The sequence below is a fragment of the Erithacus rubecula genome (assembly GCF_903797595.1).
Source record: "Erithacus rubecula genome assembly, chromosome: 3".
Lineage (NCBI taxonomy): Eukaryota > Metazoa > Chordata > Aves > Passeriformes > Muscicapidae > Erithacus > Erithacus rubecula.
The window spans coordinates 136,968,498-136,991,352 of NC_136689.1; the positions used below are offsets into that span (position 1 = coordinate 136,968,498).

At 39.7% G+C, this 22,855-nt stretch overlaps 1 protein-coding gene and 1 long non-coding RNA gene across 3 annotated transcripts in view; one reads left to right on the plus strand and one right to left on the minus strand.

The window, feature by feature from the left end:
* The window catches only part of FER1L6 (fer-1 like family member 6), a 63,974-nt gene that overhangs the window by 37,238 nt on the left and 3,881 nt on the right, over nucleotides 1-22,855 (plus strand). The window contains exons 23-40 of one of the 2 annotated variants that reach the window (XM_079299770.1): nucleotides 2,822-2,932; nucleotides 3,539-3,700; nucleotides 4,807-4,990; nucleotides 5,178-5,362; nucleotides 5,919-6,041; nucleotides 6,173-6,212; nucleotides 7,938-8,053; nucleotides 9,161-9,292; nucleotides 10,244-10,369; nucleotides 11,366-11,493; nucleotides 12,734-12,904; nucleotides 13,846-14,006; nucleotides 17,032-17,174; nucleotides 17,748-17,836; nucleotides 19,729-19,827; nucleotides 19,987-20,228; nucleotides 20,548-20,711; nucleotides 21,918-22,018. In XM_079299770.1, coding sequence (XP_079155896.1) covers nucleotides 2,822-2,932; nucleotides 3,539-3,700; nucleotides 4,807-4,990; nucleotides 5,178-5,362; nucleotides 5,919-6,041; nucleotides 6,173-6,212; nucleotides 7,938-8,053; nucleotides 9,161-9,292; nucleotides 10,244-10,369; nucleotides 11,366-11,493; nucleotides 12,734-12,904; nucleotides 13,846-14,006; nucleotides 17,032-17,174; nucleotides 17,748-17,836; nucleotides 19,729-19,827; nucleotides 19,987-20,228; nucleotides 20,548-20,711; nucleotides 21,918-22,018 — 2,477 coding nt within the window. Of the gene's footprint in view, nucleotides 1-2,821; nucleotides 2,933-3,538; nucleotides 3,701-4,806; nucleotides 4,991-5,177; nucleotides 5,363-5,918; nucleotides 6,042-6,172; nucleotides 6,213-7,937; nucleotides 8,054-9,160; nucleotides 9,293-10,243; nucleotides 10,370-11,365; nucleotides 11,494-12,733; nucleotides 12,905-13,845; nucleotides 14,007-17,031; nucleotides 17,175-17,747; nucleotides 17,837-19,728; nucleotides 19,828-19,986; nucleotides 20,229-20,547; nucleotides 20,712-21,917; nucleotides 22,021-22,855 lie in introns of those variants that run through there. The other variant, XM_079299771.1, reaches the window with a different exon arrangement.
* Nucleotides 19,823-22,020, minus strand: LOC306799171. The gene is made up of 3 exons (XR_013773543.1): nucleotides 21,880-22,020; nucleotides 20,169-20,266; nucleotides 19,823-20,092 (listed from the first exon to the last, which is right to left on the minus strand). It is a non-coding gene; the product is annotated as an uncharacterized lncRNA (long non-coding RNA).

Genomic DNA, 22,855 nt, shown 5'->3' on the forward strand with positions numbered 1-22,855 from the left:
GAAATTCACCAGTTAAAGGTAACTTCCATCTGCTGAAAACTTACAACAGTTTTTTCTGAAATCTGAAATGGGAAAAATGTGGAATGTCATAACATGTTTTACAGATAAAACAGGCTTTTAATCATTATAGCTATTTATGTTTTTGGTGAAAGCCTGAAATATAACACCATGTGGAATATTTCCTCATTATGGTGGTGTTGCAGGAGAGAATCAGAGCTTCAGACAAATTTCCTTAGAGAAGCCCTCCTGCTGAGTCACAAGGTGCAGAAAGGATTCTCTTGCTTTCTAAATTCCTTCTCAGAGAGCAGACTGAGTGTGGCTGGGTCCAATCTTAGTCCCAGTTGTCAATGGTTTAAATCTATGGAATTATAGAAGTGTGAGTGAACCTTTCTGTGATTTCACTTTTTGGTAACAAAAGAGTTCTATATTATATTTTGTTTTGTTACTCATGGGATTAAGAAACATCACTATTTAAGGGATATATTCAAATATATTCCTAAGAATTCTCTAGAAAGTTGACAGTTTCATTTCATGAAAGGAAATGAACTCTTGCTATTTTAGTGAGTGCCCATTTGGCAAGGTTTGGTCCATTTTCCTGAACTTCATGCCATCCCATTCCATTTTACTGTTTTCACTTTGTTTCAGAATTTTCTCACTCTTTTTTTTTTTTTTTTTTTTTTTTCCCTCAAGCATTTAATTTCAACAATTTCTTCTCTTCTCTCTTCATTTCACTTTGTTCCCTCATTTTGAGATTTCAGTGAGCATGATTTTGGCCACTTTTTGTTCTTTTCAATGCAGTAATAATTTAATCTCAATCCATTTACTGTATTCACTCCTTTTCCAAATTTCCTTTATTTTTTCAATTGCATTTTATTTTATCCTATCTCCTTGCCTGAGGGTTTGTTACACATTGTTCTGTGATTTCAAGATTTCATTTCTTTCATGAAATAGAACTGCCAGGCTTCAAAGCACTCCAAGAGCTGATATGCTGTTGGCATTTTCTGACAGCAGGGGATTCCTGATGGTGCTCTGTGTGAGGAAGGAAAAAAAAAATCTCTCATTACTAATTTATTCTCATTCTGAACCCATAACTTTTCCTATGACATAGCATCCTTAATAACTCTGATCTGCAGGTACTGTTTGGTTCAGCTGAAGAGTGTACAAAGTGAATGCTCCTTTCTACTTTCAAAATTAGTGCTGTGTCTTGCTGAAGGGATAAAATTAATCTTACAGTGAAGCATCCTGGCATTCAAAGGAGTATGCTAAAAAAATACAGACTAATGAATACTGAGAGTCTTGCTTTTGCTCAGAACAAACTCAAGGTTTATTGATTTTCTTTTAATCAAAAAAGCAAAATCCCTTTGTGAACCTTCATGCAGGTATTTCACTCTGCTGTCATTTGAGTGCTAGACTGTTTTTCACCTTTTGTTCTTTGCAGTTATTAAATTAATTGCTTTGGATTTTTACTGATAAAATGTAGATTGCACGTGCATGTGAATTATTGCTGGTAATATGTGAATATTCACCTCTGCTGCAGGTGCTCTTCTAGATATTATGTTTTCCACCCATCTCTTCCTCCACCTACAATGTGCCAAGGAATACATCCTTTCTCCCTTACATTGATCTGACACACACAACTGTATGTAGACAGCCTGGTTAAATAAAGCAGATTTCAACTTCACAGACCCTTTGTGAGCTGTATCTCCCTGCTTCACCTCTCAGTAGTGACAAGTTAGCTTAGGAGCACTGCTGCCCTCCAGAAGTTATGCTTCTTTTCCACAAGCTGCATGTACAGTGCTCCTTATGTACCATGCTCCAAGAGGAAGCTGAGAAGAGCTCTGTTGTTCCCTGCTGCCACAGCCTGAGCTTCTGACAGGATTCATCAGCATGTGCTGGCTCCAATGTTTTATGTAAGAATTTTCTAAACCAGGGCAGGCTTCAGATCTGTCCTGTTAGGGAATGAGATGGTCATAAATACTCAGCTAAAAATTAGGAAGATGTTAGGAAATGAACCAATCCAACAAGCTTTGTCACAGAAGATGCACCAAGCAGGCAGCAAAGCCTGGAGCACAGCAAGAGGCAGAGATGGTCATGCCTCAGAGCTGCTGTGGAGTCTGCTCTCCTCCCACCCAGCTGGAGCAGGGCAGTCATGAACACCCAAATATGCTCCTGAACGTGGGGCAGGTTCATGTGCAATCACACACAAAAAACAGAAGTGCTGCCTGCCACAAGAGTTTAGTAGCTGCACAGAGAAGATTAAGCCCAATGTTGGAAAGGTGGTTTGGAAGTTCTCAAATGTGAGAGCATGCAGTATTGCAGGAACGTTATTCCATAGTAGATGCAGACTATTATGTCTCTCCAGCAAATATGTGGTTTTGCTGATGTGCACTGTCTGTTCCCCAGCTCTTTTTAACTACAATCACATCTAGAATCTTCCTGTGGAACTCTTCTAAGCAGTCAGGATTTTTGTTAAATAAAATTACCATTATGCTTTCCATTTTTAGTAAGTAGAATTACCATGCTTCAGTACATACATGTCTTTAGGGTAAACTATGTCCTACAAGGTAAAAGGAGCTTTTTTTCAGAAAGGCACATAACCCAAATCTATTGAATACTTTTTCTGCTGTAAGTTTTAGCATCACAGCATGAGAGAGAGCATTTCAAGTTGCATTCCTTTTACAGCACAACTGTTCTGCTCTGCAACTTGTCTTATAAAATTGCTTAAATTGGTGTGTGCTATGTGCCATTATCAACAGATACTTCCAATACTGTTTTTATTCTTCCAAAAACCATCCTGAGTTATAACTCCTTCATTTTTCAGATTCCTGAGTCAGATCCAGACAGACTTCCCCCACTGGATCCACCAGATATAGCCCAGATTTACCCAGTCCCAGCTAACATACGGCCTGTTTTAAGCAAATACAGGGTGGAGGTGAGATACTTTGACTATTTCCCTTTCCTAATCTCATGTCCTTTTATTGTCTTGTTGAATTGTAACTGATGATTTTACAATCTTGATCAATAGGATTCACATGAAAACAGCATATAAAGGGCATGTGAGGGTGTATTTCCACTGAGGGGAACAGTGGGGCTGTGTCTCAATCCTGACCTGCTGGGAAGGGATTACTCTTGTGGCAGAGCATGGCTGGTGGATCCACACTCTGTGCATCCAAGGAAGTGTCCATAGGAGATGAAGAGTTTCTGTTTGCAAATGACATCCCTGGAGCTGAAGTTTGGCATCAGCTATCTCACAGGCTTTTTCTGGGTCCCAAACTTCAGGCAAACACTGCCTTCTGCCTGTGTACAAATGTATATACCTTCCCTGCCCTTCTCTCTTGTATGATTTGTGTCCAAAGTATTCTTATATTAGAAAACTGGGAAAAGTGGAATCTTTTCCTATCACTGCAATGCCTGATGCTGCCCACCCCATAGTTCACAGCCACTCCTGCAGCCTTCACACCACCTGCTTACCAGCCCATTTCCCTGTGCCAAGGCAGGGTTTGTGCAGGCTAACAGTGTTTCTCTCTGCACACCACAGGTCCTGTTCTGGGGTGTCCGAGAGCTGAAGAAAGTCCAGCTCCTCTCGGTAGATCGGCCCCAGGTTCTCATCGAGTGCGCAGGGAAAGGAGTCAAATCCTCTGTCATACAGAGCTACAAGAAAAATCCCAATTTCACTGGCCTTGCAGACTGGTTTGAAGTGGTGTGTACAGCATGCTGCCCCTTGCCTGTCTGTTCTCTGGTCGGACAAGGTGTTAATTACCATTATCCTTCCTTTCTTGTTAAATAATTTCTTTCGTCTTGATTAAATACTAAGGGATGTCAGTTCTCATGAATGCTTTAAAAGATTTCTGCTACAACCATGTGATATAAGAAGTTCTTCATATTAAGTCCCAAGTAGATAAGAGAATAAGTTGCAAACAGATTTTTACTAATAGGTTGGAACCTGTGGGCAGCTAACAGAAATATATTTAGTATGTTTCCTCCTCCTTTCCAATTTTGCTGGGTAGTGTTCAGTTTCCTTGTTTTCTTTCCATACTTGCAACCTTCCTTTGTGTGTTACTGGGCTATTAAAGGGATTGATAATTTATGGCTTATGAGCTCAGGACCTTCTCACATTGTTACCTGCTTTTATGAAGTGCAAGGTAATGTATCACCTGTTGGTTGGTTTATAAGAGCTGGCACCTTCATAATCAGTCACCCTCAGAATAAAACAGTCTATTCCATTTGCTTTTGAGAAACATATATTAAAACAATAACATGGATACTGAAGTACAGTTTCTATAGTATTTTTAGCTCCTACTGTATTGTCCTAAGTGCTGTTTTCCTCTTGGTAGTTCAACCTATAAGGCATATAACCACCCAGGGTCCACATCTTGTTGTTGGGCAACCTGAGGCACATAGGGTTAATAGCCTTCAACACAGCAGCAGTGGAATTAAGACTCACAACTTCCAACACTGTATTCCATCCCTCTGAATGCTCCTGATTCTCCCAGTTTATTCTAACAAGAGATGCTTCAATATGGGAGCATGGGATTAATCTCAGCAGTACAGTCTGTACAGTCCACCCTGTATTTAAAAGAATAAACCTTCTCTTGATTTTGCAGAAAACCTAAATCATGTTCCCTATGCTGAATGCATTTTGCATTATGAACATGTTCATAGCTAAGGAGGAGAAGGCAGGGAGAGAGGGAGCAGAGGAGGGAGGGAGGAGTAGAAGCCTTCTTACTGTGCATGAGAAATATCCTATTCTATGTGTTCTAAGCTCTCTAGCAATTCTCTCCTGCTGCTGTCTGTCTCCTGCACTAGGAGCTGCCTGAAAATGAACTCTTGCATCCACCACTAAGCATCTGTGTGGTGGACTGGAGAGCGTTTGGGAGGAGTACTCTTGTTGGAACACACACCATCAATTGTCTCAAGCAATTCCTGTGTAAAGCCCCATTAGGTCCTCAAGCTCGACCTGACAGAGTAGACACTGCAGAAGCTGAGATAGGTAAGTGTTCCATTCTTACCCCAAATAAAAAGACAAAACACCTTCTTAGAGTTTTACACTGAGAAGTGTACTTCATAGTGTTGAGCATAGGATCAAACCCTTAGTCACATGATTATTTGATGATCACCAAATGCTATGACAGTATTTCTGGCAAAATTTTACCTAACTTGCAAAGTTTCAATCTCAGATTCACCTGAGCCATCCCAGCCTGCTGAGCTGTCCCGAGAAGAACCATTTTTAGCTGATGACATCTACGCTGAGGTGGAGCAGGGCAAATGGACTGTGGTGGAGCCAGACTCATCCCCCACAGCAATTCCTGCCACTGAACCAGAGCACGCTGCCTCTGGGCCAGGGAAAGAGAAGAAACAGAAGGTGGGTGCAGCTAAAATTACCAGCTAACTTCCTCCTGCAGTCTGGCTGATTTCAGCCCTTCCTTATAAAGGGGTAATCTGTTGACCCCAGGTTTAGAGATTTTGAATACTGATGTTGACACCCACATGATCTTGCTGGCTCTCAAGAGGACTAATTAACAATGCAGTTTTGACCCCACAGGGTTTCATTACTTCAAGTAATAGATTCATAAAATACTTGCAGAATCAAGTGGGAGAAGCTAATTTGTATGTGAACATTTGCATCCCTTGAAACATCATTATGTATTATCTTTGTAGATTTGTCTATTTTATGGGTTACTCCTGTGGCTCCAATGTTTAAAGTCATGGCATGTCAGTAAAAAATACAAAGATAGCTTTAATAATATGATGGTCACAGTGAAGTGTCTTGGAATAAAAGACAGAGACAGGAATTCATATTGCATTTTATTTAACTCTTGGAGGCTGAGATTTTCTGTGTGTACAGCTGGTCATGCTTAATGTCATGAGTTAGGTGATCAGCTTTAATCAGTTCTAGTGCTTTTGCTACCATTTGGTAGGATATGAAAAAATCCATCCGACGATCAACAAAGAGGAGAAAAAGAACCATTGCAGATGAATCAGCTGAAAATGTTATTGACTGGTGGTCGAAATACTATGCTTCTGTGTCCAGAATGCAAAAGGTGAGTCACCCAGCATGCCCCAAACTCTCACAGATGAGCAATGTTGTAAAAGTAGATGTACTGGTGAATGATTCCCTTTCGGTAATACACTCGTAATGATGAGTTTGTCCATCATGTTTTTCTTTTGAAAGGCAAAAGAAATTTTTTCCAGTGAAGGAAAACCTGAAGACAGTAAGTAAATTATTTCCATTTTTCTACTATTTTGCACCAATACTTCCTCAAGTATCACTTCCCTACTATTTAACTGGCAACAATTAATGTCTGGGAACAGAGTACTGTTGGTCTGCTGGGCTTTTTCCTCTGCAGCTAATCAGATGATGGGTAGGTTAAAACTTCACAGCCAGAGTTGGATTAACATGAGTTTTCTGTCATTCAAACACCATGCACAAAGATTAGCAAAGTAAAATAATAGGTAAAGATTACTGTGATCTTAGGCTGTATTTGTAACAGGTTCTGGAAAAGAAACTCCTCTAAATTTTAAATCCAGCTCAGGATCAATGATGCAGAAAGAGCTTCTGCTTGCAGTCATGTGTGTTATTTTCATAGCTGGAAAAACCTTATCTAGATCAAGTTTAAAGATTTTTTTTTTTCATAATAACTTAAAAGAATTGGCCAGAAACAGGCTCTGTGTGTGTGTGTCTGTCTGTCTCCATACATGTATATTCCATGGCTCAGCAGGTCCTGCCACAATCAAACTGAACACTGGAAAATTTTATTTTTGGACAAATATGACTGCTTGAGAAGGCTGGGAAAATAGAAAAATATTTAATGTTTGCACAGAAGTGCTATTCAGAATGAAACTAATCAACTTTTCATGCCTGAGCTGACCACACTCCTCAGTGACTGAGGTGATTTAAAGGTTTATGGAGATGTTGAGGTTGCTTTGAATAGAAGATGTGACCTAAATATCACATGACATCATCTTGGGAATAGCAGATAATGGTGCTTTAGTGATCATCAGGGCTGCTGAGAGATGAGGAGATCAGTTTCTGAGTGAAGCTCCTCCAAAAGGAGGAAATATCTACATAGAAAATGTTCTACAAAAATGTGATGTTCATTTACAGTTGTGACATCCACCCATAGGCTGCTCAGGCAGTTGTGGCATATTGGTTCAGGCTGATGATTTCACACCTTGTGAATTCTCTTCTAATAATTTTTGTTACAAATTTTCTCCTGTGATGATAAGCATTATATAAAAAGGTCATCTCTGACATGAAATATGTATCTCTAAGTATTTAGTGCTGTTAAACACACAGGAACTACTCAAAAAAAAAATGAAAGTAAAGTGAACTCAAAATCCAGATTTCAGCCGAAGAACTGAATAATCTCAGTGTGACTTTTGAGGGCTCACCCTCTTTTTGTTGAGAGATCCCCTCTCAGTGTTTGGATTTTGACTTTAGTCTGGTGTACTTCTTCCCATTTCTTACACTTCTAGGCTTCCACCAGGTGAGATTCACCCTATTTTGTGATATCCTTAAGCAGAAAAGAACTTGGGTCATCCTGATATCTGAAGTAGCTGTCAGCCTAAACAACAGTTTTCAATTTTAAATAAACCTTAAATTTTCTGTGAAAGCTGTTAAGATCTGTTTATTTGCACTGGGAAGGAGTCAGAGAGGGAGGAAAAGGGTGGTCTGGGAGGTGCCCATCAGGGAGTGGGTGATGCAGGACACCATCACTTGTCCTACAAGCTCATTATGAGCACTGGGAGACACAGAAAATAAATTGCAACCTCTCTGCCTGGGAGGACCAGTGGTGAAAGAGCCCTAGGTCCAGCAGTAGAGGAATAGAGAATAGAGCAAGGAGGGACTCTTTAAAAAATGTCTTTTGCATCCTTGTCTGAAGCATTTTATGTGGTTTGATTACTAAAACATATGTGATGTCATTAAATTTCTGCAGATAAACAGACTTCTGACCACATAGCATTGACCATAGAGGATGAGCCAGACAGAAAGAAGAAGGATAAGACTTTAAAAAGGATACAGAAGGAAACTCCAAACCTAGCAACACTGCAGGTAAGAGAAAAGTAAGACTGAGGTAAGGCTGTTGTTATTCACTGCCTCTCTGAAGTTTGACATCAGCAGTTGAGCTTGGCAAAACCTCCTTATATATATTTCAGATGCTTCAAAATGAATAAAACACACTAAATTATAGTGATAATGCCCTTCAGCACAAGGGGCACAGAGGAAACCTAGGTTTCATGGGGTGGATGTAGCCCACTTGGTCTTAAACATAGAATTTATTGGTGTAGACAAACACAGAGAGATTTCAGTGAAATTGTTTTGTTGTTTTCATGTAAAATATTGCAGTTGGAAATCCCAAATTTCATGTTAGAAATATTGCAGCCTATTAAGAATGTCTTAAAAAAGAGATGGAAAGCATTGCTGGGATGGGTGATGGATGATTCCCTGATGGGAAATAATACTCAGCTCACATTAGATTTGGTTGGGTAATGATAGAAGGGATTAAAAGAAAACTATATTGGTAGTGCAAACTGTCTGGAGGGATGAGAGATTTGAAAAGATTAGGACAGTTTGGATTAGATTGTTGCTGAATAAATGGAGATTTGAAACTGCTGTTTCCATTTTTTAAGGGATGACAGTAGTATAGGCCCTTCTATTTCATGCTTGATAAGTTACTGGGGGAGAGTATTGAAAAAATGTGCTCTTTGAAAAATTATTTGGTTCTTTGAGCTATCCTAAAGCACTGTCCCCACAGCATTTTATTATTGTCTGCTTTACTTTCAAGATTTGACACATTAACACAAAAGAATAGGTCAGTTCAACAAAGGAACAGTGCAAGGAAACAGAAGCAAAGAACAGCACATCCCAAATTTTTCACTCATACCAGTGCTTACAAATGTTCATTTTGGTCCCTCCAGATTAACTTCCACCTGCTGTATTAATGTGTTATTTCAATAGTTGGGGAAAGACTTTGGTTGAGGACAAAACTGGTCCTGTTTTAAACAGGGAATTTTTTTCCCCAAGGACTTTTGCAAACCTTGATTTTTATTGAAGTCTGCATTTTGGGTCAAAATGAATTTCTATTCATTCTCTAATAAAAATTTTGCTATAAATATATTCACTGCACCACAAAATATAAGCATTCTTCTATTTTCAAAGATTTATGAAGGAGACTTGGAGAGTGAATTTAATAACTTTGAGGACTGGGTGAAAACTTTCCAGCTCTTCAGAGGAAAATCTAATGATGAAGTTCATGCTGATGCTGAAGACAGAATAATAGGAAAATTTAAGGTAAGCATTAATGTTGATTAAATGGGCAATTTAGAGACTTCAGGTTTTAATATTTATTTCAGGTACGCTAGGGATGAAAGAAATATACATTTATAGTCTATTGTAAATATAATTCGTTTTATTATGTGCAGAGTCAAGTTTTTTTCCTTTCCCATTATCTGAGAAAAAAGCATCATTCAGCACCAGGCATTCACTTTTGTTTTGCAATAGGGAATTACAAGGAGTTTGAAATTACTGAAGGGGAAGCAGAGATATATTATGATGTCCAGATTTCATTAATGCAGCTTGGTTTCTACACTATCAATTATAGAACCATATATGCAATTTTGTGTAATTTAAGTGTAGGCCCCCACAGCTACAGCCTCACCCAGGGCTCTGTCAGGCAATCTGAAAAATTCAAAGCCTGAGTAATGTTATTAGGATTTGTTTTTAGTTTAGAGGAACTGAGTAAACCCATTGATATCTCAATCAGCTTGCAATTCAGATTTCTGTCCAAATGACTTGTGGTTTTCAGGCAGTATGAGCTACTCAGCAACATGAGTTGATATTGATTTATATGAGCTGCAAAAATACATTTGGATTCCTGTCACACTGAGTAAGTTATGAAACTTACTCAATGGAATTATTAATTTGCCAATATACAGTTAAGGTAAAAATATTATTTTAAAAAATTAATGATAAGAAAACTGTGTTTAGAACACCTACAGGTATTAGTTTTAAATAGTTAATAGGCATGGAGGTACTCCTTGTAAATATCTAGATATGACAGTACCATATTTTAGAGAAAAGACATTTTAAAAGGTGATGTTTAGTGCAATGCAGTTTGGGTTCTCTGTGAGGGCTGCCACAAAAGAAGTTGCATGAATTATGTTTTATTTTTCATTCAAAGAGTTGCTTTTTTAATTGCACTTGATCTGTTTTCAAGGGAGATAAAAGTCAATGTATTTCCAGGGGTCCTTCTGCATATACCCAAGTCCTGAGGATGGCAGCTTGCTGGATGGAGGGCAGCCCCACATCCTGCAGGGGATACCCCCAAACCACTCTGTCAAAGTCCTCATCAGGGTTTATATTGTGGCAGTAAGTAGACAGATGCTCTTTTGATCTTGAAATAACTTGGATTTTTCTTTTCAACTCAGTTTAAGTGTCTTTGCAATGAAGCTTCTGAAAATCCTTATCCTTGGGGTTTGCTTTTTTTTCTGGTCATATTTCAGACAATGTTTCATACTGTAGAAATGAGTTTTCAGAGTATAAAATGTTATAGATATTCCTCACGATAAATCTGGTGATTTCTGCAAGACAGGAGAATCACTTTACTTGCTCAGACTAAAAGCTCTGGATATATAACCAACATAATATAGACAACTGTTCCAGCCACAAGATGCAAATGCAGTCAGTTCTAATGAGTAGAGTTGTTCAAAGTGACACACATTTAGACAAAACCTCATTAAGGGGGAAAAGGTAGCATATTTTTGAGGGGCTGTGAATAGCATACTATGAAAGCTCTACATGTGAATAAATTTTGGAGCCAATACAGTTGGAAATATGGAGCACAAGATGAGAGAGAATGGTGTCAGAGGTAAAATGGGTAGAAGAAACTGGTATTTCAAAGAAACAAGAGAGTTGTAGGTAATCTAAGACAGAAAGATGGCATGCAGAGAGACTGTGGCAACAAAAAATATGAAGAGATTGTTTTACTTCCTGAATGAATGTAAAGACTTAGAGGTCTTTTTCAACCTTAGCAATTCTGTGATTCTATAAAGAATTGGTTTGCATTGTTCAAAAATCTGTAGGTAAATCTTTTCTGAATCCTACCTGCACTAGTGCAGCCTCTTCCTTAGCATTGCCTCTCCCTAGTGATGGAACAACAATTCCAGCTTGCAAACTCTCCTCCCCTCCAGGTCATCTTTTCTTAGTAGCCTACAAAACTACAAGCCAAATTTTACATTACATGAATCAGGCAAAGCCCCTGAACCTCCAGAACACCCAGGACTGGGCAGAAAAACCCTAGTCCTGTGTAGGGACCCTGCTGTATTTAAGCAAACTTCTTGAGGACACAATTTTTCTTCTTAATAGGCATTTAACCTCAGCCCAGCTGATCCAGATGGCAAATCAGATCCGTACATTGTGCTGAGTCTGGGCAACACAGAAATTAAAGACAGGGAAAACTACATCCCCAAGCAGCTAAACCCTATATTTGGAAGGTCAGTGTTGACTTATTTTAGTATTCAGTGTAATTTGTGCTTTATCTCTTGCTACCACTGTTTCTGTTACTAAGTGTTTGCTATATGCTGATTTCTGCCTGTTTGAATGTTTTGTAATTCTGATGATTAAAACGCTGGGAATTGGTGTCACACTGTATGACAATGAAATATTTCATTTTCATACCTCTCAAAACATACCAAGTAATGCAATCTGTGAGAGATTTTTGCAAAATGATGCATGAGAGGAAATGAGGCAACAAATGACAATTGTCTGTGGAAATTAATGTAATCATTAAGTTTAAAGCAAAATAAATGTCAGAACAGTAAAGTCTGATTTCACAATATTTGTTGCTGTTTCAGATTGAATAGAGGGCTAAGTAAATCTCATATTTCTAGGAAATATGAACTCTTTAAACTCAGCCTTCTGAATGGGGGAGCCAGGGGCAAGCAATCAGTAAATATCCTGTTTTTATTATCAATGCTTTATAGTTATTTATATTTTTAATACTAATTGTGATAATTGTGATTTTTTTTCAGTAAATTTCCCTATTTTAAGAAGGTTGAAAATATTTTGAATTGGAGTGGAAGAACATTAAGACAGAGAAACTATATTATTTTGGACTGAAAGACCCCTAGAACAGGAGGAAAAGTAAAACTCATCATTCAGGAGATAAAGCTCTGGGTTTTTTTCTGTGCTTTGGAGAAATCTGGAGCCAATTTGTCAATCCCCTTTTACAATCACATTTATATTTTCAACTTCCCATAACATCCTAACAATACTGATTCCTGAAAAATGCACCAATTGGAAAGGGAGTTCTTATCTTTGCTTTTTTGAGATTTATTTAAAACTTTTGCCTGATCATTTTGTTGGGTGCCTCCAAATTCCTATATTCAATATTTAACCCGCAGTTTTTGCAAGAAAACAAAACAAACTTAGATGTCCCTTAGTGGTCTCTGAAAAATGTATGAGAGCTCATACATCCAGCTCTATTAGCATTACTGAATCCAGGATTGTAGGAACAATCTTAGGACAGGGTGCTAGGAAAGCTGGAGAAAGAATATACTTCTGCACTGTGTGTTTCCAGCATGTTCAAATATTTAATTGAAGCAAAAAGCACTACCAAAAAAGTCCACTGTGAATTAGAAGAGACACCACTCACACATTGTTTGCATGGCATTAATTAGCCTTTTAGGCTTCAAAATTGATTTGACTTCATGTAGGTCTCAATTTTTCCTGTAGATCATTTGAAATCCAAGCTACATTCCCCAAGGATTCGTTGCTCAGAGTCTTGATCTATGACCATGACTTCATTGGGACAGATGATCTTATTGGAGAGACTAAAATTGATTTGGAAAATCGTTTCTACAGCAGACATCGAGCTACCTGTGGGTTACAGAGTCAATATGAAATGTAAGTGCTTCTTCAGGCAGCAACAGAGCTCACAGTGAGTGACTTGACTTGGAGGAGAAATTACAGATGTGTTCCAGATATTATGCTTTCTCCAGCACAGAAGTGCCACAGAGGGTATTTTAATTAAAACTCACCAAAGAGCTTAGTGGTGGCTTTGGGTAGCTGCCAGCCTCAGTGGGAAGTGGATATTTTTAAATTAACAGGACTGTTGGTTCAAGAAGTATTTTAGATAGTAAACAGCTGATGTTTACAACATACCTGCTTGATAAACTGCCTTTGGACAGGCATGAAGGGCAAATGGGAAAAATCTCAGAGAAATTATGCCAGGGCTCTACATAGCTGTGTGTTAATCAGCTGCATCTAGAGTGATTGCAGCAAGGCAGGTGGGACAAGGGCAGCAGGAGCAGAGGCTGCTGACACGAGCCCTGTAATGGGGTGAGTTGTGGGGCAGTGAGGCTGAGCTCCTGGGCCCTGCCAGACAGCTGCACTCAGACCAAACCCCAAAACTTCCCTGGCCAACTGAATCTCCAGTGTTAAATTTTTCTTCATGCTTATTACAGGTCCCAGATTACCTGAGATTGTCCTTTTTTATCTGGGAGCTGCAGAATAATTCTCCTTGAATGGAGGCAGCACAAGTAAACTCAAATCTTTTTGGGTACAAAAGGGAACAAGCTCTGTTGCATAACATGCCTATGCTATTACTTTATCTAAGCTGTAGCAAGGCTGCCTCACTTCTCCTGTGTTTTCAGAGGAAGGAGTGGTTGATCTTCAAGGGCCTGAGCAGACACTGTCTCAAGTAAGAGGCAGTGCTGGACAAAGAAAAAGTTTTAGCAGATATCAGGGCCACTGACCATAAAGTGAATCTTTGCATGGAAATTCCTGATCTGTCAGTGCTGTATTCTGAAGGGAAGCCTCACCCACTCTCTGTTCCCTCCTTGCAGAGAAGGGTACAATGCATGGCGAGATGCAACCAAGCCCAGCGAGATCCTCACCAAGCTGTGCAAGGACTACAGAATCAGCGGTCCCTTCATGCGGCCAGGAGAGATACAAGTGGGGACAAAAATCTTCAAGGGACAGACAGTCTTCACAGAGGATGAGAATGGTAATGAAGCATCCTTCCTTTGCAGTGCAGCAGCACCAGGAGCCTGCCAAGGTGTGGCTGGAGCCCTGTTGTGCTGAGAGCTCTCAAGTCAGATTACTGGAGCCTCTTAAACGCTCTTCTCTCATGTAACTTGGGCAGTGAAGGCTGTGTCTGCATCAGCTTTTGCGGTAGCTTAATTGCAAAGAATCTGCAGAGTAACACAGTTGCTGCTGATGACTTGACATCCCCATGGAGGCTCTTGGGGAATACCTTGGAATAGCTCCTCCTTGATCCCAAGGATGGGATGTCCAGGATTGGTTGAGTATAGGGGACCCTGTTGGAACACTTGGATCTTCTGGCTTAGAACTGGTCTGTGCATGCTCAGAAACCCTTCCCCACAGAATATCAAAGCATGGGAAGCCAGCAAGTCTTCAAAAAATGTATCCTCTGTCTAAATCAAAACACTGGAATGAACAGACCCAAGAAGTGAGAAGCAGAGGGAAGGGAAATACTGTTTTGAAGGGAATTACTCAAGGTCAAACAAATCTCTGACCATAGTTACATTCCAGCAACTTACCTGCCAGTCCTAATTTATCTACTTGTCTTTCCTCTCTGTTGGGTTTTTCCTCCTCTTGGTTAGTGCCACTCTGACTTCCCTTCTGAAGCACTGACACAGAACTCTGTAAATCCAGTTATCTGTGGGGTCCATGAATCCAGATGGCAGGATTGAACTTACTGTCAGAGCTCCCAGGTTAGAAAGAGGTGAGAGCAATGGGGACCTTGAGTGTCTATATCACACTGGGGTGGAGTGGGACAGTCATCAGTGAAAGCTGCCCCTGCCCATGGACAAGATTGTCTTTGAGCATTCCTTCCAACCCAAACCATTCTATGACTCAGTTTTGTACTTAGAATAAGAAAAGAGATTGAGGATGGAGCCTTTCAAGGGGGGTGAAAGGAGCTGGTCAGTAGTGGACTCTGTGGCAGTGTAAGGAAACCTTCACTCCCTTATCAGTGTTGGTTTGTTTAGACCACATTCTTCTTGGCAATTACAAAATACAGCTCACACCTTGAGTGGAAGGCTGACAAGGAAGCACTGTTGCAGGGAGAAGAGTTGATCCATTTTTGGTTTCCTGGCCTGAAAGAGATTTTTTACTCTGCTACTGTTGTTTGTTTTCCTCACCAGCAGATGACTGTGACTACTAGCACTAGGATCAATCAAAATTCTGGTTCACTAAAATGAGCTTCAGACCAATGTCAGATAAGATGATTGAAACCAGAAGCAAGGAAACATGGAACCAGATGGCAAAAAACCAAAGGACTTACATACACAAGCTTTCAATATTTTACAGAAATAGTTTATCGCATCCAGTCTCTAAATAATTTCTATCCAGATTGCTGTTCTGACAGTTACATCTGGGTCCTTATTTCCTGATGGATTTCTATGGTGGCCATCATTTGGATCTGTAAAACTAACAAAGATTTGAGCTCTAGAGGCTTGCTGAAAAAGGAAAGCAGTCCCATTTCCACTGTACAGGTGGAGATAATTATAATTATCCATCCAGCTTTAACTTGAAAGAGAGGAAAAAGCTAACTTTGCTCTAGGAACAAAGAACTAGATAGGGATAGGATAGGATAGGATAGGATAGGATAGGATAGGATAGGATAGGATAGGATAGGATAGGATAGGATAGGATAGGATAGGATAGGATAGGATAGGATAGGATAGGATAGGATAGGATAGGATAGGATAGGATAGGATAGGATAGGATAGGATAGGATAGGATAGGATAGGATAGGATAGGATAGGATAGGATAGGATAGGATAGGATAGGATAGGATAGGATAGGATAGGATAGGATAGGATAGGATAGGATAGGATAGGATAGGATAGGATAGGATAATAATAGTCCAGTTGGAACAGACCTACAACAATTAGTCCAACTGCCTGTCCACTACTCCCAGGTAGTCTAGGGCTTCCTGTAGCCAATGGGAAGAAATATGCATCTCTAGAGGTAAAAAAGAATTTTAGAATCTAGAATTTTAGAATTTTAGATCTGTGTCATTGTTGCTGAGGCTGCCTGTCTGAAGAGCAGCCAGAGACCTTGCTTTTAGCTGGCTAAAATTAGATGTTGGTGCACAAGAGGGAACCAAAATTCATAATGACATCCTTCCTCACTCTCTGAGCCATTAGGGAGGGTTTAATACCTACTGTTTCAGTTCTAAATTAGTCTTTTGCCAATGATCTGCAATTCAGACATAGCAACATGCGTAGGAAAGTGCTAACAATTTGTTGACACAAATAAATCCTAACCTTCTCCTCACTTCTAATCTAGCAGATATCACTTTTCAAAAGTCTGGGCTCCTTTTGTGTGGAGCCCACACAAAAAGGGAGGAAAGAGAAATTCAGGAGCTCAAAGGGCTTTCTCAGGTTTCTAACATCCATACTACTTTCAGTATTAGCACTGGTCCTTCCTTGAGGTGCCATTCTCTGGGATTCTCTGGGTATTCCTTCCAGTGGCCAAGGAGAGAGGGTCAGGAGGTGAAATGTTCTTGCCCATGGACTTCAACTCTCTTCCCCTGAAGTGTGATTCAGTTTTCTAAGGCGCTCTTTGCTGTTGCCATCACAAAGTAAAAGGAACCATAGTTAACTCCTAGTGCCTATTTACTGTCAGCTTTGTCAAATCCAAGCATCCTTGTCTTTCACAGGCTTTAAAAATTAGCAATTTTCTGTAAAAAGAGTAGTTGACATGTTTCTTCCATCTTTCTGCTAAAATCTGCTGCTGTAGTAGTGGAATGATTTACTGTATTTTACAGGAAAACTGCTGCCTAAGTGCTAATGTTCTAATTAACCCAGTGGGTCTCCTTATTTATGCAAATTAGAAGCCTTTCAAGGCCCTTCTTTATTTAGCTGGAATACATAAAACCTTCCTCTTAACTCAAGCAAATTTTTGATGAGTACCTCTAATAACTAATGACACATATTACCAAGGAGTTCAATATTATAATTCAGCTCTCATTGTCCTTTTTGTTTTACTCTTTCCTATAGAGGAGCCAGTTGAATCATACGAACATCTCTCCTTAAAGGTTTTACGTGCCTGGGAAGAAATCCCTGGAGCTGGCTACAAACTGGTCCCAGAGCACATTGAGACTCGGCCTCTCTACCATAAGGACAAGCCAGGCATGGAACAGGTAGAGCAGCTCAGGGGTGGTGCTGATGGTAGACCCAGGAGCAGTTTTCACTTCCTCCAGTTGTTGTGGTTTCTATTTGTCACTGCAAACCTACAGAGTCAGCACCCCAGTGTTGCACCAAATGCCAGACTTTGTACAGTATCAACCTGGAAATTGCCACTCATGTGTGTACACAGCCACTTACCCAAATACACAGTAATCACACAAGGTGTAACTGCAAATTTTTGTTCTTTTAAATGCTTTACTTTATTAAGTTAACAAAACCTCTGCTTGTATCTAAGTCTTGGTTCTCCTTTTTCTGTTCATCACATACTATTTTTGCATGGATTTTACCTTGAAGTTGACAGTGTTTGAGGTCTATTTCAACTTCACCAAATACCTGAAAGAATGAAAGAATATGTGCATGAAAACAATACTGTATGGAAAGTTCCTAGACTAAATCATAGTTACAGGATATTGAGCTGGTTGGTGCTTGTAGAGGAAGTGGTGATTCAGATGTCAGAACTGCATTTAAAGCCTTTTAAAGCCTCTGTAAAATAGGGTTACAGGGATGTTTATTTCTTTGTCTTCAAGGGTCGTGTACAGATGTGGGTTGACATGTTTCCTAATGATATGCCTCTGCCAGGACCTCCTGTGGACATTTCACCAAGAAAACCTAAAGGGTAATAATACTCTGTGCTTTCCTCCCACCACAGTGGCAATAACTCTTCAAAGACTGAATTTTTCTTAAGTGTCTGGAAATAAATAGAAAATTAACTACTAAAACAAACGTCTCCAGTCCCGAGGAAAGTTTTCTTACATTCACATGACTTCAAGTCAAAGAGGAGCATCTAGTTTGGTTTCCTCCATTAAACAGCTCAAAGAGCTGTTGGTGATTTCTCAGCAAGAGCTATCACACACCTCTTACAAAGATCCTTTTTTATCCTTTATCATGTACAATAAAGAGATTGCAGGTGGCTAGAGGCAAGTAATTCTGATGTTATCATCTACTTGTTGAGCTGCAAGAATTAATTCTGGTTTTACTGGCTTTTTCACTGAGATAACTTAGTCCTGCTTGAGCTCTTTAATCTGCTGCAATAACATTACATGTATTTGAATTGCAGCAATTTGTTCAAGGATAAGATCAAGAAACAAATAAAGCAGCAACAGATAGAAGAGCTCTGTTTGGAATAGCTTTCTCCCATTTCCTTATGCTGCTTTACATGCAATACTGCACACAGATGTTCAAGCTAATTGAATATTGCAAAGAAAACACAAAAATGAGTAACAGAATTCGCAGCCCATCCTATATTTTAGCAAGGCCTTTCCTGATAATTTAATGTCTGAAACATCATCAGGTACTATTCCTGTATTATTTGATTTGACAAACACAGAATCCATGCATCAATTATTTCTTTCAGACTAGAACTTTCTATAAAACTCCTTAATAAAAAGCATTTTTCAATCCAAAAAGATTTAAAACTAATCAAGCCCATAAAACTAAACTGTTGCTGCCATTTTTGTACTCTACTATAGCAGGGGAAAATAATGTTGAACATTAATGACAAGAAAAAAAACCCAGTACATGCAGACACAAGTTACACATCCTGCTGACAAATGTGTATTGGCTGCAGTAAAACAGACTCCATGTTCTATAAAACTTCAAACACTTTGTGGGAACATCTCTTATTGATGATCAGGTGGGGTATTGCAGATTCAGCTTTGTTTGGCTGTTGAAGAGATTTGGTTTTCATGGAGCTCCTTAAGAACTCTATAATGTGGAGTATCTGATAACTTCTGAAGCAAATTGTTCCACACCCTGAAATTGAGGCTACTTCCAAGACAAAACATTTCATATCAGGGAAAATGCATGCTGGTGTTATCAAACATAGTTTGTTTGACTTCTTAATGTATTTTGCAGTTCATACAATGACTCAAGAACTACCTAAATATTTCAGAACTAAATTCTTATGTCATTCACAATATCTGTATTTCAGTTCAAGTTTTGACAACTTTGGATAGCCACCTTAAATGTTTGCTTATAGGGAGTGGAAAGGATGGAGAAACTTTAATTCCTTTTGCTGTTGTTTCTAAAGATGATTGTACCTGCTTAAATGCAAATATCTCCAAGCAGTCCTATTCCCTTTTAATACCCTAGATTGCACAAAATGCAATTTTTTTAGGAATTTCTTCTAAAAAGCACCTCTCAGGGAGCTCTATTCTTTATTAGCAAGCTGATCACTCCTTTGGACACTGCTCTGATGAAGTTTTTCAGATCAACTTTGCCTTGTTCCACTGCAGTGTTTTTGTGAAAAGAGTTGAAAATGAACAGACTTATAAAAAGCAGTGAATTTTCCATCCTTCTGAAGCTGGCAGTGCCCCTGTTGTTGTCTGTTGTACTCCATGAGCTGAGGGAAGCCAACATCTCCACTCTAACACTAGACTCTTGTAAACAGAAGAGGCCTGAGACTGATGCACAAATGCAATATTTCTCACTTTATAAGAGCATGATTTTATAGAGGTTGGCTTTAGTGCCTGGCCAGAGCTTTACACACAATCCCTTTTTCTTTTTCAGATATGAACTGAGGGTAATAATCTGGAATACAGAGGATGTTATTCTAGAAGACGAAAATATCTTTACGGGGCAAAAATCAAGTGATATCTATGTAAAAGGGTAAATTCTTCATACTTTTCTTCAAAATAACATGTAATATTTAATTCAAAAATCAGAGGAAAAAAATATGTTGTGATAATATTTGATGAGCTATTCAGTGACTTGTCACTTGAAGATCCCCTGGTGACAGGCATGCTTTCCACTGTGTTTTTGCTGTAGGTGGATAAAGGGCCTGGAAGAGGACAAGCAGGAGACAGATGTACATTACAACTCCTTGACAGGAGAGGGAAATTTCAACTGGCGCTTCGTGTTCCCGTTCCACTACCTCCCAGCAGAGAAACAAATGGTGGTTACTAAAAGAGAAAACATATTTTCCTTAGAAAAGACAGAACGCAAAATACCTGCTGAGCTGGTGCTTCAGGTGTGGGACTTTGAAAGACTCTCTTCAGATGATTTCTTGGGTAAGTGTGCAATGGATCTGCCTGAACTTCATCTGGCTCTCACCAGACCTGTGTTCTGCACAGGAATGCACAAAGTGGTGTCTGAGCCCCAGCTCTTGCTTTTCTCTTTCTGAAGCACCACATTGCAAACTTTCACATTTCTTGAAATGTCAATAATTAGGAATCAGATGAGAATGCCAGAGCAATATAATGAATGACTGACAGTACAGAGAGATCCTCAGCTGCTAAATTCCTCCATGGATCTCATCTGGAAGGTGCTATTTGAATGTATTTGTGTCTGACTGCTCCCTGGGTGTTGTCACATTATTTCCTTCTCCAGGCACTCTTGAGCTGGACCTGAATGGGTTCCCTCGAGCAGCAAAGACAGCCAAGAGCTGTGACCTAGACACAGTTGTGGCAGCAAGTGCAGAAAACAAGATCTCCATATTTCAGCAGAAGCGCATCAGAGGCTGGTGGCCTTTCATCAAGGCTGGGGAGCTCACAGTAAGCAGCTCACTGCAGAAAAGCAGCTTTTCTCTGGGACTAATATGCTAATTTTGGATTTTGAACAACCACCACTGGCAATCCCTAAGATTCCTCCCAATGCTTTAGTGGTTCTCCATATATTTGGTTCAGAAGAACCCAGGTAACTGAGGACTAAAGTGCCTTTACAGGTGTACTCAGTTCCCTAGGGGGAGACAGACCAAGAGCTACCAGCTACTCATTTCCAGTAGTATTATAACCCTCTATAAATTCACCTGCTTTGGTCCTTTTTTAGGGTTTTTTTCCCCTGTCTCTAGACTTTCATTTATTTTCCAAGGATGTTCCTAAAGCTCACCATTCCTTCACATTTCTGTCTATCCCAGCAAAAGAATATTTTTGAATAGAAAGTGCCACCTTCAAGTTCATTGCCTTATTCAGTTTGAAGCTGTGTGCTTTCCGTGAATTTATTGAATGAACTCCGCTTCCAAATCCCAGATTTACTTCCCTATTCTCAACTCTAGTACGATTGATTCCCTCTCTCCCAGTCCACTTTGATCTCTCCTTTGCTTTTACATTTATGACCTTTATTGGCATCCTTCTTTCAGCCCTGTTCTGTGCTGAATCACAGCCAGTGGGCATAGATCAACACTGCAGATAAATACCATCCACAAAGGTATAGGGTAGGAAAATCACAAATATGTGCAAAGTCATTTATCTGTTTTTCATCCATTACAGATTCTATAAAGCTGATTTGATTTAGCCACTCTGAATTGTAACTGAAATCTTTAAAACCCATCTTCCTTTCATGCTGAGACCCCACAGCTCAATGGCTCCAGCACTTGTGACTGGCTGAATTTCCCTGTGCTGATGAGTTACAACTGGTCCATGTCAGCAGCACAGCTTCCAGCTCAGACATTCAGCTCTGCCAGGATATGTGACAGATAGAGTACATGTCTTCTCAGATGAATTACATTATAATTTACAAAGCAGAAAATACATTTATGGGTCTGGAAGAAAATATCTGACCCCTCTTTCCTACAGTCCTTGAGCATAAGTCAGCAATCTGTGCCTGGGTTTTTCCTTTTTGCTTACTCTTCAACTGCAAAGACTGTCTTATTTTCCTTAATCAATTTCCTTTGTCCTCATTTGGTTCCATCATTTCTCTCTGCTGTGAATTAGTGACAATAACACAGGACTGGATGCTTACATATTCTCTCTGTGATCCAGGGCAAGGTTGAAGCTGAGTTTCACTTGGTCACAGCAGAAGAAGCTGAGAAGAATCCAGTAGGCAAAGCTCGAAAGGAGCCTGAGCCCTTGGAAAAACCCAAGTGAGTAGGAGCAAACTAATCAAACATGCTGGGGCAGGGGCATTCAGCAGGAGGTGGGGAGGGGCAACCTGCTGATCTCCTTGCAGGACACCTCCTTGCTGGTCTCCTGGAGTTTCTTCTCTTTCCAGCTGCAGCCTTCAGCAAGTAATTGTCCAGCTTGTGCATGGCCTGGTGGCTGGCTCTGCTGCTGGCAGCACCTTCCAAGTTTGCTGAAACATCTTCCTCTGGAAGCCCAAATAAATTGCATTGCTGAGTGTTTGTCCTCAGCTGGAATTCACACATGAGCTCATTCCATAGCTGACTTGGAATGAGATAACTTCTTAAATCATCACAGTTTACACACTCAGTCAACATCTCAGTTTGGTCACTATAAAGATCAGATGGATTATATTTATTATATTAATAATAGAACCATTTAGGTTGGAAGCTATCTTTAAAATAGTCAAGTCAAATCATTAATCCAGCACTTCCAAGTCCATTGCTAACTCATGTTTCCAAGCATGAAATCTACATGTCTTTTAAATACCTCCAGACATGGTGACTCCACCACTTCCCTGGGAATCCTGTTCCAATGCTTGACAGATCTTTTGGTCAGCAAATTGTTCACCAATACACAGTCTAAACCCTCCTTGAAGCAACTTCAGGTTATTTCCTCTCATCCTGTCATTTGTTACTTGGGAGAAGAGACCAATTCCCACCTGGCTGTGGTCTCTTTTCAGGTGGTTTTAAAGAGCAATAAGGTCTCCTCTGAAACCTTCCTTTCTCCAGGATAAACAACTCTAGTTCCCTCAGCTGCTTCTCACAAGACTCATGCTTCAGACCTTTCATCAGCATCAT